The sequence below is a fragment of the Tasmannia lanceolata genome, unplaced genomic scaffold, assembly GCF_043159265.1.
Source record: "Tasmannia lanceolata isolate RefF3 unplaced genomic scaffold, GAP_Taslan_0.1 ptg000006l, whole genome shotgun sequence".
Classification (NCBI taxonomy): Eukaryota; Viridiplantae; Streptophyta; class Magnoliopsida; order Canellales; family Winteraceae; genus Tasmannia; species Tasmannia lanceolata.
In genome coordinates this window covers 45114582-45130066 of record NW_027518683.1, presented here as the reverse complement: position 1 = coordinate 45130066, position 15485 = coordinate 45114582, and the positions used below count along the sequence as shown (strand labels likewise).

Genomic DNA, 15485 nt, shown 5'->3' with positions numbered 1-15485 from the left:
ACACTTTCTTCCGATAAGAGGATGTAATTAAAATATAAAAGTTTGCTAGAAACTTGCTTATCAAACCCTAACTTTTTTTAAGTGAAAGCTAAGGTTACCATCATTAAAATCAGGGAGAAAAGCTAATTAGCTAAATCATTCCACAGAAAGAGACATGAAAGGAACAACAGAAAAGGTAACTAGTGCTTGTATTTTAGGCATTCACCTCAATGATGGGCATACAAACAAGGACAACAAGTGTTGAAGCTCTTATTACTTTATTGCAAGAAATTGATAAAAGGTGATGCTTATTGGCTCTCAGTACTTGCTTCATTGTTTGTTACTGCAACAGTGAGTCCTCTCTCTGTACTTGCTTCATTGTTTGTTACTGCAACAGTAAGTCCTGAAACTCTTATTATTTTCTCTCTGCACCATAAACACATATCTGGGTCTGTTCTTGGGTTTGTTTACTAGAGAAGGAATGGCAGCATTAGCACAAATATTTGTATCCCCTCTTCTTGCCACACTATTTGGCAATTTGAAGGAATGGGAATACAAGAAATGAAAAGCAAATTCAAGGCGTGATTGAAGATGCCGAGGAAAAGCAAATTCACTCTAAGGTTCCACAAAAATGGCTTGCAAAATCGAGTAGTTTCAATTCCCATCCTCAAAATGGTGTACAAAAACTTCAAATGCTTGCAACTACTACAGCTATTAGTGCAACAGAAGAATAAGTGGCAGGAGGGATATTAATAGGCTAATAGACAAGTCTATAGGATTTAGCAAACATGCAGTAGGTATATATGTTTATAATCTGTTTTTTTTTTAATGGTAAAGAATTGAATTAAGTATAATCCTATTTATAATCTTAATTCCACACCTTTGTAATTCCAATCCTATTTTTGTTTCTAATTCTACTCATATTCCAATTTTTAATTCTAAACAAGGATTCAAACATTGGTTTTTGTCTGGACACAGGGTCCACAATAAAGTGGAAGTACTTCGTAGAAGTTTACGAGAGTCCATGGAATTCTTATAAAAAAGACAAAGATATTTAAGGAAGTCCATGCAAATGATGGAAACTTGAGATGGAATGTCGTGAAATGCTAGACTAAGCACAAATACACACTTAGAAACCATGCGTTGTGCAGCAGACAATGGATCATCTTTTCATTCACGAGAGTTTCATAGGAAGATATGGTTCTACATTCTTGATTTATTTGGAATGGCTAGACATTTCCATTCATATAGATGATATGGTGGAGGCTTGGGTCCTCATGACAGGTTTGGAAGGAGTCAAGGAGAGAAATAAAAGGATCTACAAGGAAAACAACAAAGGCAACATAGTATTTAGCAAAATATTTCATCTTGTGTGGTGAAGTGAGCAATCATCCTTCCAAAGTTCAGAGGCTAATTCGAAGTCTTCCATCTGTTTCTCGTGGAATGTGATTCACTTGAGTGCAATACGCTCCAATCACCAGCAACATAGGTGGGTGCCTCCTGACCCTATATTAGTTAAGCTGAACTTCCATGTCTAGCTTAGTTAATCCGAGCTTTGCTGGCAGTGGTGGACTTGCTCATAATGATGAGAGCATTATCAGATGGGCCTGTTTGGTTTTGGTTCTAATAGGTATGACGGATTCTAAAGATGCAGATTTCCCAGCTCTCTTCAGAGGGAGTTGGCTTGTGGATTCCTCCCTCCTTAAGTCCCTAGTGGTGTAAGGGGACTCGCTCCCTTCATATATGTAGGGTCGGGGTATCCTTGGATATTTTTTTATGCTATGGCGGAGATTGTGGATATGGTGGAGGGGAATGTGATGTCCTTCGCGCACATCCTCTGTTCAGCTAATAGTGACACAGATCATCCGGTTCGATCTGGGTCGAGATGTAGAATTTGGGGGTGTTTGATCACCTTCCTCCTTGAAGGGTTGTCGCATATTTACCTTTTGTTTGGGTGTAGTCGTTGACTAGCTCAATCAAAATTTTCACTTTTTTTACCTTAATGAAGCTTAAAAAAATCTAGGGATAATTACATTTACACCCCCTCAACTATAGCCAATTTCCAATCGGGTCCGTGTGGTTTCAACTTCACCAAAGACACCCCCTCAAGTTTCTGACATTTTTAAGTAGACCCCCTCCATTGACAGACCGTTAGTTTAACCTGACGGAATGACTAAAAGTAACCATGGTTAATATTTTAAGGACAGCAATACCATTGGTTTTAAGCCATTTGCAGAGGATTAGGGTTACGCCATTTCCCACCGCCGTCGTCGCACCTCCGGCCACTGCCGTCACCTCCACCATAGACAATGAAACCCCATCTCATGGCTACATCAAACCCACATTTCAAGAAGAAAAATAGTGATGAAAACAAGAAAAGCCCTAAAATAGTAGGGTTTCTATGCAAATCATAATAATGATGTGAATGAAGACAAATAAAACTCCTAAATCGTTTATGTTGATAAATAAACAAGGGTTGGAATCAAACCCTAAATTTTCGTTCTCAAGTATGAAAACCCTAATTTTCAATTGGGGAAGACGAGGGCATTATAGTCATTTCCTCCTCTCCGTCAGTTAAAAAAACCGACGGAAACTTGAGGGGGTATCTTTGGTGAAGTTGAAACCACAGGGAACCGATTGGAAATTGGCTATAGTTGAGAGGGTGTAAATGTAATTATCCCAAAAATCTACAATAAGCCAACAAATCTTTAAAAAAAACATGGTTTCTATTAATATCACCTACTAAAACCCACCCAAACTTAACCCTAGATTCAAGAAATCATAGAAAATCCCTATAGATAGAAACACATCATCCAACTTTCAGCTCGAATCATAGTTTCTCGTGATCAACCCCATGGCTTGATAGCTTGCAACAGACAAGGTTGACAAATTGGATCTAGAAAAAAATTTAAGCTAAGAAAAGAAGAAAGTGCAGAGAGAATGAATGATGTGCAAATATAGAATAATAGGAAACAGATTGAATGGGATAAGTGACATGATGAGGCTCATGAAATGCAATAAGCGAAAAATGGGAGAGGACTAAAACATTACAATGAAGAAAACTAACTACGTATGAGGGATACTTGAATAACTTTTTCTTGTAATTATGTAAGAAGTATTTCTCCACATAAAATTTCCTAATAAAATCAATCAACATCAAAAGCCTAATGCCATGAACATAATCTCTACTTATTCCAAAGGAATTAACAATGACAAAAATAACAATAGTACACATTAAAACATAGATTCATACTTTTGCCACAACTATTACCTCAAAATCAACCTCAGAAGGCCTAACAGAAAGTTGTTTTAAGACTGATTCCGCAAAATTGGAAGATATCCTCTCCGAGGATGCTCCGGGGAAAACGTCGCTGCCACGAAAACTATCCATGTTCCCCATTCCTCGGAAGGGGCTGGAAATACCAAAAATCTCTGAGAAGATATTCCTTTTTGGGTGATGATATTTTCACCCCCGCTGCATTACGTGCACGCCCCCCTATAACCTGATTTGACATAAAGTTGCCCACTTTTCACGTCAAATCAGGTTATAAGGGGGGTGTGCAAGTAATGTAGCGGAGGTGAAAATATCATCACCCTCTTTTTTTTTTTTTTTACTTTTATGCGTAAAAAAAAAATCTTCTCTGAGAAGATATCAGCACTGCTAGGTCGAACTTGAATTTTCACTGGAGGCGTCACATTTCAATGAATTTAGCAAATCCTGTCGTGCCTACAATTTGTGACAAAAATGCCCGTGGTGGATTGTTTTTGACAAATCAAAGGACCAACATGTCCTTATATGTGAGAAGACCAAAATGTGCTCATATGTGAGCATACCAAAATATGTTTTACTAGGGCTGCAACAGGGTCAGGTTTTTGAAAACCCTAGCCCAACCTTGGATCCCATTATCTCGACCCTGGCCAGCCTTGACCTTGAGTCAGGGCCGAAAAACCTCAACCCATTCCCCGCCTTACAGGGCTCAGTGCAGCCCTGGCCCTTGTTGATTGGCCCTGATTGGGCTGGGCTGGCCCTGATTGACCCTAGTGCAAATACCTGTTAAGAGTGCAAAAAATAAAGCAACCACATATCATATAGAACAAAATCTAACTACTATATATAAAGGCAAAATGGTGGGTTATTTTCTTCCACCCTTTGCCTTTATTTCCACTTGTGTCCCATAGCCTTAATTCCCCTTGTGTCCCACAGCGCAGAGCAATTTTGTCATTCGCATTCAACAAAGGAAACGTAAGAAAAAAAGTCGAAATCCAACAGCCATTTTTCGTTGGAATTCCAAAAGCCTTGCGATAGAAATTAATATCAATTACGTCTTATCTATCTATTTAAAAAGGCGAATTCCAACAGCCATTTTCGTTGGAATTCCAAAAGCCTTGCGATAGAGCTTAATATCAATTACGTCTTATCTTTCTATTTACCTATTATACTATAGCAACGAAATGTTAGGAAGAAGTATTCTTGGCAACTCAGGAATCATCGGCAAAACACTTTAGGAAGCAGAATTTTTAGGCAAAAAATCAGGTCCGTTTCTATTCCAAATCTTTCTTTGAAAAAAATTAGGGGAATGCTAAATCGACTCCCATATATCTTAAATCGACCCCCTAAGCTGTGATAGTAGTTAGATTATTGGGCACAATCTATTTACGTTCTTGACCATCTAATGGATGGTAGATCAATGTCGAGATTATCTTATGAAATTTTTTTGCACAATCTATTTACGTAGTTGTCCATCAAATGAATGGGTTTAGATCATCCAATGGGGCACAATGTACTTTCGTTGCTGCCCATCAAACGGACGTTTTGGACATGTTATGGTGTAAGCTATACAGTACTTTCTCGTTGTGATCTTGCGCCTGTGTTTTCTGAAATAAAATTTAGGTATGGTTTCAAGAGGCATGAAGGCGTAGAATTTTCCAAAATATACAGTTTGTTAGAAACCTTCCTAAATTAGTTTTATTTCATATTTCTTAGTTTCCAAATAAAAGTTTATTGCTGTAATGGCTTGATTTAGGGAATAATTATATTGATGTAATTGCTTGATTGTGGGAGTTGATTAGGGTAGAATTATTATAAGAAAGGCTTGATTGTAAGAGAAGGGACACAGAAATTTATCAATATTAATTGGAAGTCTGGGTTTCCTTGAATTAACCTGTCTTCTTCGTCTTCTTCTTTTATCTCTCTATTTTCTATTTTATATAGAGCAGTGCTCATCATCTGGTATCAGAGCAAGGCTCTTGTGCGTGCCTACTACACGCGCACAAAGTAAAAATCATTCTACTGTAACGATGTCATCCTTGCCTCCCAATCAAAGGATCGGAGATGACCGTGTCGCTGATCCGTTGCTAGAAGCAAGGTTCGCCGCTACAGATCGTCAGATCGGAGAGCTTAAGGAGTACATATCGGCTGTGACAGCCCAACAAACAAAGAGTATTGAAGCTTTAACCCATCAGATTTTGTCAATCACGGCTCCTTCGCGTTACACCACTGAAAAAGTACAAAACGATCCTGAGATTGTATCCGGGTCAATCAATCATGGCTAAGTCAATGAGATTGTATCCGGGTCAATCAATCATGGCTAAGTCAATCATCAGGCCCGTCGATTAAGCAATCGGGATAGTCACGAACATGGGGTGACGGGAGATCGGATGCAAAATTACCCCTTCATGAAGGTTGAGTTTCCACGTTGGGGAGGTGACGATCCAACGGGATGGATATCAAGAGCGGAAAAATATTTTCGCTTTCACCGCATAGCTGATAATATGAAGGTGGAGATTGCTACCATCAATTTGGCCGGTGATGCCATCCAGTGGTATGATTGGTACGAGTCAAGCCATGGAGTGCCCACATGGGAAGATTTTGTCAGAGGTCCCATGGCGCGTTTTGGTCCTACGGGATATGAAGATGTTCATGGACAACTTGCAAAAATTCATCAAACGTCAATGGTACTGGAATACCAAGGTCGCTTTGAGCGACTCTCCAATCGAGCTCATGATTGGACTGAACGACAACTCATTGGCACATTTGTAGAACGGCTTCGTTTGGATATTCGTCGTGACACTACAAGAAAAGTGACATTCATCGACGGTCATGACCGTCAGCATATATGCCAATGAATGTTGGTGAAACTTACACCGACACTTTTAGTGAACGTTACTGATACTACCGTGCCTAAAGGTATTTACCGATGTTTAATGCAAAGCGTCGGTGCTACCCTTTATACCGGCGTTTATGAACGTCGTCAAAAGTAAAAAACAAACGTTGGTGTTAAGGCTTTCACCGACGTTTTAAGTAAACCGTTGGTGTATGTAATATTACACCGACGGTCAAGACCGTCACTAAAAGAATCACATGGGCCTTTGGATATGTTTCTTTTGCGACAATTAATACAGCAACGTTTTGGACCATCGGTGAATACCTTATTCACCGACGTTTTGTGAGCGTCGGTAAGAACACCGACGCTAAAAACCATCGGTGAATGGCAAATTTCGCGACATTTTTGTGAGTGTCGGTGTATATACTGACGGTTAAGGACCATCAGTGAAAATGTATGGCCGTAGTTTGATTGTGAGAATCACCGACGGTTCTGACCGTTGGTAAATATAGATGTATATATATTTTTTAAATTCCCTTTATCAGAATATTGGGATACAACCTGCAATATGGCATTCAAACAACCTCACACTACAATCCATCATATTGAGATACAACTTGTAATATGGCATTCAAACAACCTCACACTACAATGAGATACAATCTTACTATACAAACAACTTGTAATACATGTAATATGGGATACAATTTTAAAACCTGTAATACAGGATAAAGTCTCATTTCCAATTGTACAATAGAAAAAAGTCTCAGTTCCCTAAGAAAGAGTGAAGCAATGGAAAAAGCAAAAAAAAACACCATCTCCATCTTGTAAAGATCAGAAACCGATGAACACTACAATCCAGGTAGTTGCCAGTAACCCTGTACGTCACAGCTGCAACTATGTATCTATCAACACTTCTCGTACTATCTTGGCCCCCCTTCCCTTGGCCATGTAAAGACCAACGTGATGCATCACTTCCTATAGGGAAAAATGCAAGAAAGAATGAAAAAAATGTGTCATGGGTACAATACTAATTACTATTACCAACGGGAGTTGGTCATGTGAAAAACTGAACAGATGAATAATCCCATCCAGATTCCTTTTCAATCTAAAGTTACCCAATATGAAAAATATATTGCATATAAAATCATAGCTAGGTCATATGCATAATATTATAATGAAACTGTAGGGAAGGAAAGACTTTTATGAAAGACAAAATGCACAATGAGAAATCTATGATATAATGTATTAATTTCATGGTCTAGCCTTTCTGTTAGTTTATATGGTCATGGAGTAGCTCACATGCTAATATCATGCTAGTTTATTAACTGTGAGATCTCCATAGATTTAGAAGCCATAATGAGGTCACATGTCTATAATGGTAGGTGATAAGATCTAAGGATAGACATTCATACTTTCATGGGCAATTTTTGTTACAAAAACAAGCAGCCAACGAAGCTTCTGCATGCAAAGTCCTCGCTATAACTCTTTGTTTATGATATTTTCTTGTGTATTTGCAAGCTAAGTAGAAACACCACTGGTGAGTTCTGGTTATTTGTCATCACAAACATATATCTAAAGTGGTGGCTGAGCGCTTTCACCTCAGTGGTTGCTTCCAATGCAATAGAAAACATCGTTCTTTTCAGGTGGGAAATGTTATAAATTCAATCCATTATTCTCGAGATGGTAGGACCTCAAGTTTTTATTTTATGCATGGCTTAGCTCAATTGAACCAGTATGACTAGTTGGGGGACAGGCAAAAGCAACATATTAGGGTTAGGTTTTAACTTTTATCATATGAAACAAGATTATGACAGAATTCTCTTCTTCTCAAGGTAAAAATGTCCATACATTTCTGAAAACACCTCAAGACAGCTACAATCTCAACCATATAAACCAGCTTAATCACCAATATGAATTTTACAGCATATTTAGCCCCTAACCTGTGTGGAGAATTTTCAAAAAGTGCGTAAGTCTGGAACTCCAAAAACCTTCATATGTTTGTTGGCACACATCTGCACTCCTAAAGAAAACTGAACACAGTGACATGAATAATCTCTAACCCTTACCACAATAAATTGTCACCAAGTGGTGGCACATGTATGGATTTACTTAATATTTTACATTTAACCCTCAGAAATGAGAGACACCACTTCAATTGTCCAAGTAAATTACCATGATTCCACCAATACACACTTCTATTAATACCAAAGACTATGGATGTCATTATCTTGCCTGCAGATTCACAAATTCGAATGGTTAACAGAACCAGTTGAACAGAACACATGTACTATGTTACATTACACATTATAACTGGCTATTTATATGATAGACACAACAAAGTCTGTGCAACTGCAGACAGCCCCATACGAAGAGGTATCCATAAATTCTACGACATGCTGCCTACAGTAGTGTGCAAAGAATGACACCATTAATCAGAAAATGCCTCAATATTGAATATAGTGGGAGGTTGAGGGAAATTTGACTGAACGATCTTATGAATAAGGGAGAAGATGTGAGTGCCTGTATTACCCTGCATATTGAAGATGAATAACAGAAAACATGTGATAAAGTTTTAACTTTTAAAGCATTGTAAAGCTAGTTTGCATTTTACCTTTCCAGGGATTGGTGGGCACCATACAGGTACCAGGGCCAAAAGGAGTAGGACTATTGAGAGATGGGCATGAGGATCATACAGAGTTCTATCCTAGATAGGCTGACAGTATAAGGAGACTCAATGTTATCTGGTGGAGGTTTGGATCCAGATTCACTTGTAAAATATCCGACAATAAAGCATTAGTGATCACTCAAGTCATTTGATATGCATAAAAGTTGTTAACTGTTGACATCAAAAGACTATGGAGGTTTGGATCCCTAAGAGTTAAGAAATGAAATTATAGAATTGATTCATGCAATTTCTTATGAAGAAATAGTATCAGCATAAGTCTGTTTTAGTGCTTTCACTTTTCATGACCCACTTTATCTTTTATACAAACTATCAAAATGTAATTGTAATTCTATAAAAAAAATCCATACACCCTAAAGAAAAGATCTGTTGTGGCCATACAAAAATCAATTATGGGTATGCCAATACCAATTTTCAGAAGAAACAGAAGAGGGAATACCTCTTTTATGCTAGAAGTATCAATACTGTTATGCTTTGTTAGATACCCCAATGCACCTTGTCTTCTAATTACAACAGTTGTGTGGATTCAATACAATCCAAAAGGAATATGGTTTCAACAAGCTGAATTTGTAGAATTCACAAAACATGATTGAGCAGCTATCAATATCTACAAGACATTAAATTAATTTGATACTATCATCTAAACATCGCTGCATGGCATCAAACGATGGGATGAAATTTGTTGGGCTCACTTATCTGTAAAAATCTAGTACCATCAAGATTCCTTACAAGAAAAACCTCAAAACAGCATCAAAGCTAAAGTGAATCAAAATCAATTGATCTAACAAGTCAAAATAAAGTGATCATGCAGTTGCCTTATTTTTATTTGGATCACCCACTCGTAGCGTTAAAGAATAATCACAAATACATGCTAAAAGGAGTGACCCAAGGAACAACAGGGAATTAATGCATTCTTTCCTTAAGAAACAATGGAGAAGTTTCATAAACCAACCCCTTGAATTTCCATTAGATCATTTAAAATCCTGTTATGTAGAGAAATTGAAACAGTAGGCAGCAAAACACTTCGAAAACTTAGCCTAACAAGACAGGCATAATTTTCATAGGAATCATAAACAGTAAAAAGGGTAAAGGATTACCTGAGTACATGTGCAAGAACAACCAATACATTGTGGCATGACTGTACAGTTAACTAATGATATTAGGAATAAAATCTGAGTACATGTAATAACAACCAATGTTAGAACAACCAATGCCTGAATACATGTGCAAGAACAACCAATACATGTGCAAGAACAGCCAAAATCCAAAGAAGTAAGTAAGGCCTAGCATTTATAAACGTACAGTTAACTAATGATATTCACATAAGCCAAAATTAAGTAGATAATAAGATATGATAAGAAATATTGAAACAATCGCTACCCTTCTCAAATAACTAAAGCTCTTCCTCTTAAAATCAAGTAAAGATATGCTCCATTCCCCCGAGTAAGTATTATTTGAGACCAAGGTATACAATGTACACATAACACATCATGATTATCAGAGAGAACTAATTCACTATTTCTATCTAATGAGTGAACCAACAAAAGAAACAGTATAAACACTATCAAGTATTGGCATTTGGCCAAAGCCTTAACTTAGTTTCAATAAAAAAAAAATTCACTCAATTGATCGAAAAGAATAAATTCAATGATAACGTAAGAACATTGAAACCAAGTTAGGCTAGTATGTCCCTTAAAAGACACACTAGCCTTCCTTCCGTAACCTATATGAATACATCTCTTGAACCAAATGTGTATTAGGAATAAAATCTACCAGAATCTTGTTCTAAAATTTTTCTCAACAAAAGAGAATTTTACTTACAATTAGACACATAAATAAGTTTTGAATAAGAGTTATTGAGATGCACTGACCAACTTACATTATCATCAGATGCCACAATCAACTCTATTATGTCACCATAGAACAGGAAACTAAGGTTAAGGAAAAGAGAATAAAGAAATAAAGAAGTTAATTGCCTGAAATATTTGTTCCTAGACAAATTTGGATTGTTGTCCGATTCAAAATTATTCATGATGTGTTTGAGCTTATAAAATTGTTGATGGCTGTACTTAGTCTGTGTACATGCCCCAATTTTATTTCCATGTACAATTTGTTTGAAACATTGGTGTTTAGTTTTAAAATGTCAATTCAAATCTTCCTTAAATTGTTTCATGAATTGTCGGTACATTGAGGCTTTCCTTACCACCTCACTCTAACATTCGGAGAAACTACCCACTCACAGCACTGTCATGCCATATTTTTTAATTTGGTGTCTTCTCTAAATTGTGTTTCAATCACATGGTGAGCATGGTCTTGATCGATTAGGGAACAACAAAGGAATAGATGATCTAACACTTGGAAAGACACAAATTTTCATTAAAATGATTCAATAAAATCAGCTACATGAGCATTAAGTATCTAATAGAAAAGCAAGGAAATGGATTACTACTGTAGGAAATGGATGATAGTTGAATCAGAGAATTACTATTGTCGGTACATTGAGCATTAAGTATCGAATAGAAAAGCAAGGAAATGGACGACAGTTGAATCAGAGAATCAGAAACAAAAAATGCATGTCCCTTATGTTCTTATCCATCAAAATGGCTAATTTGCGATAGTAATATCTAGTGCAAAAGGCAAGGCAAGGGTGTTATAGTCTTCTTAGCAGTTATTAACTAAGGTTGTGTTCTTTTTACCTTCTAGAAATTTGATTTTCCCTCTTTTCGTTCCCCCAAAGAAAAGAATTGCCCATTTGGGTTCTACAACTACAACCCGATCTGCCCATTTCTCCGATCCCCACCCAATGAGCAATGAAAAAAAAATGCAAAATTCTACTTAGTGTAGTGTGTAGAGATATGGCAGGAACATAGTAGAGAATTTTAAGCCCTGTTTGTTTTGGATTTTGAGAACAGATTGTGAGTCCAAAACTGATTATTGGACTAATTTTGAGTCCAATAATCAGTTTTGGACTTAGTAATCAATTCTCAAAATCCAAAGCAACAGGGGCTTACAAGAAACAAACTTAAATCCAATAAAGCATCAGCAGCTAGTAAGAGAGGAGACAAAATAATAGATAGATGGGAGATTTGATATGTGAAATGAGAGATATGAGATGAGAGACTACAGGTTTGAGGCATACCGTTGATGCCATTAAGAGAGGAGACAAAATCAATCACCCTTGCAAGCCCTCTCTCTTCTGAACAATCTGCAAGGGGAAAAAAAAACTAATAAAACAGGGAGGAAGAAGATCAACCTATTGGGAGAAAATGGTGAGAGATGATTTCAAGATGACTAAGACACATTCAGATGACAAAAATCATGAAACTCAAATGACTTGAAGATGAGTACGACACATTCACATAAATTTTACTGGTAGAGATAAATAAATCACTGAACAACAAACTGACCCAAGTTGCGCCCCAACAGGTTAGTATTGTCCGATCAAGATGGGTTCAACAGTAATGGGCTGGATATCACTCAGATCAAAAGATTTGATCAAATCCATGTCACACATGTTAGTAGCCAGAAAGTGGCACCTAGGAAAGAGTTTTTTTATGGTGAGAGTTGTTTTCCTTGTGAGTCGTTAATGCTTAACATACATAAGAAATTAAATATGAGACTACAAGTGTCAGACAATTAGTTAAATGCAAAACAAACACCACTTATCTTCATACTAGCAACATTCAATTAGGTGTATGACAACAATCACTCAAGACAATATCAATTGCAATTATTCACTAGTGAAATTAAAACTACCAAATCCTTCAGTCACCTAGTCTTTGGTTGTGCTTAGAAATCTGTTGTGCAGCTGCTCTCAAATGAAACAACTGGCCACGAAATGTCTTTCTACGATGGTCCCTAGCATATCCCAACCCACATATATTGTGATGAGTTGCAAGCATGTAAACACTATTGCAGTTTACATGTAAGACTAGTGGCAAGGAATGTGAGAGTTGAGAGATCCTCACAATCACAATACTGACTTATGACAGCTCCTTAATTTAGGGTAGCTCCTTCTCAAATGTGCATAATAGGACATTTCTTTTACAGAACTTAGGGTAGCTACTTTGCATTAAAAAATTTACAGTTGGCTATATTTTTACTTCCCTATATATATATATATATATATATATATATATATATATATATATATATAGAGAGAGAGAGAGAGAGAGAGAGAGAGAGAGAGAGAGAAAGAGAGAGAGAGACTCAACTCATAGGTTTTGTTGAAGAAAGTAAAAAAGAATTTAGAATTTGTTGACTAATCATATTGTTTTAGAGTTTAAACAGAACCATGGTGTTAATATAAGTGATTGGTGTTTGATTCGTTTATTTTGAGCATAGTATATGACCTATAGTGGTTTTACTACAATCTAATAAAATATCAACAGCTTTACAAATATTTTGGCAATTTTCCATTTGCCGTGGTTATGCAAAACGAACCTTGAGTATCACCATCTAACAGACAACCAAATAAAAAACATACGGAAAGGAGTCTATAGATTAGCAAACCAACACCTCATGTACTTGACCATGACCAAAAATGTCTTCTCCTCCATTGTTGTTGGTTTAGCTAACCAACATAGTCGAACAACGTGCATCATTTAAAGGGTTTTCTTGAAAGGGAAACACTTTTTTTCTCGTAGCAGTGATATATGTCAAAGGTGTTCGCAGGAAGAGATTACAGGTGTTAAAACCTGTGGCTTGTAGTAATAAGTATTCGTCCATCAAAGGAAAATAAAAGGAAAAAATATAAGAAAAAACATTAAGTATTCATTCATCAACAGGATGCCTCCACAAATTTTGGAGAGACCCAGCCTAGCAAAAAACGTATAAACATTAATCCTTAGGCAGAGTAATATTATGTGATAGGGAACAAGAAATGCATATCTAATTATTAGGGAACAAGAAAAAAGAACCTAATTTATAATAAAACCTAAATGTCTACTACTCATTCATCAGAAAGGATGAAAATAAGGAACAAAGAGTCAATTAAAAACAAAAGAAGGAAAGAAATTAGATAAATTGCTCTCGGACTACGGAAAATAAGAACATAACAATTAAGATCAGGGAACAGAATTCCTAAAATCCATACAAATCCCATTATTTATTAAGATACTAAAAACCTAAAAGAGGGAGCTCCTAAAATTTGAAGCCTTGCTTTTCTTTTCAGAACACATATTATTCAGTAAAAACATGAAACTAAAAGGGAAGAGAAACACAAAAACCCTAGAAAGCAGTGCTAAAATTATGAAATAGAAAAATAAGGGAAAAACCCATATCTTACCTCCAAACACACCTAGGGTTTTCTCAGATTTTCGTGCTCGAAATCTCCTCGAGGGGAACAAGAGACAAACTTGAGGATGGATTGATTTTCATGCTCAAAACCTCCACACGGAGACTGATCGTCTCAAACAAACAAAGGAAGAATCAAGTTACCAAAAAAACTAAAAATTATACTGATCTTAACGAGATTGAGTTTTGATTGTCTCACATACAAAGAGAATGACAGAAACAAAGATATTCAAAGTGAAAATTGTGTTAGAACCGACCATAAATCACACAGCTTACGTCAACATGCAGAAACCCTGGCTTTTCTTTGATTTCCGTGGAGATCGAGGGCAAGGAGCTGAGCTTGAAGTCGAAATCCACAGAGTTTCTGGTTTAGGGAAAGAAAAAACCAAAGTTTCTGGTCTAGGGAAGCAAATCCCAAAATTTTTTGGGAAGAAACCAACCAAAATCGAAAATTTTAGGGAAGAAAATGGAGATTTTAGGGCACGAAAAGAATTGATAAACGCTTAGGTTTTTCTTCCCCGCGCGATCGGCTTCGTTTTTTCGTTTGCCCGCACGAGAGTCTCCCGAATATTTTATCTCTGCCCTCACCGACATTCAAAGAATCACGCCGGTGTTTTACCAAATCAGCGACGCTTGAGAAAGTCGGTAATTCCTCTTTTATTTAAACAAACATTTAACGACATTTTAATTGTAAAACGTCAGTAAATAATCACTTTCAGTGATGTTACAGGAACGCCGGTAAATTATTAAGCGTATTTTTTTGGGCGCGAGTGGTTAGTCACCCTTCACCGTCATTCCTTCAGTGAACGTCGATGCATGTACTATTATTAGGGACATTCTACATGACGAACGTTGGTGAATGCCCTTTTTCTTGTAGTGTGAAGTCAAGATTCATAAACCTCGCACGATGACTGCAGCAATATCATTTGCCCGATTACAAGAGGAGCGGCTTGCAGATGATAACCGTCGCATGAGCAAGGTACTCACAAGCCGATCGAGCGATGGTATCCAAGGAGGAGCATCAAATATAAATACACCGGCTCACAGTCCGCCTGTGAAGCGGCTTACACGGGAGGAAATTAAGGAAAGGGCAGCACGAGGTCTTTGTTGGCACTGCGATGAAAAATGGCAAAGGGGTCATCATTGTAAACAAAAGACACTCTACCTCATTGAACCAGCTGAAGACATTATTGATCCCAATGAGTCAGACACTGATGAGATTGAATTACATGATGAGGACGGTGGAGATCATGACGATACATTGGCGATCTCTGTTCATGCTTTGGCGGGGTTTTCTACCCCCCAAACTACGCGAGTCAATGGATTTATCAAGAGGCAGCCATTGACAATATTAATTGATTTGGGAAGTACAAACAACTTAGATTCAAAGATGGCGAAACAACTTGCTTGTCCAGTGGAAC

At 37.1% G+C, this 15485-nt stretch overlaps 1 protein-coding gene across 17 annotated transcripts; it reads right to left on the bottom strand.

Annotated features, from left to right (window-relative positions):
• Nucleotides 1-6686: 6686 nt before the first annotated feature.
• LOC143880352 (uncharacterized) lies at nt 6687-14951 on the bottom strand. Of its 17 annotated transcripts, none has more exons than XR_013251654.1 (7): nt 14322-14737; nt 14057-14170; nt 11909-11974; nt 9867-9907; nt 8259-8318; nt 8027-8106; nt 6687-7061 (listed from the first exon to the last, which is right to left on the bottom strand). XR_013251654.1 is itself a non-coding variant. In XM_077383257.1 (7 exons), the coding sequence occupies exons 4-7, from the start codon at nt 9895-9897 to the stop codon at nt 6850-6852; spliced, it is 393 nt and encodes a 130-aa protein (XP_077239372.1). In that variant the 5' UTR covers nt 9898-9907; nt 11909-11974; nt 14057-14170; nt 14322-14738; the 3' UTR covers nt 6687-6849. The 17 variants fall into 17 exon arrangements, 3 of the variants coding, with proteins under 3 accessions (XP_077239372.1, XP_077239373.1, XP_077239374.1); XM_077383257.1 differs by having other exon boundaries at nt 8027-8116; nt 14322-14738; XM_077383258.1 differs by having other exon boundaries at nt 8027-8098; nt 14322-14738.
• Between the last annotated feature and the right edge of the window lie 534 nt (nt 14952-15485).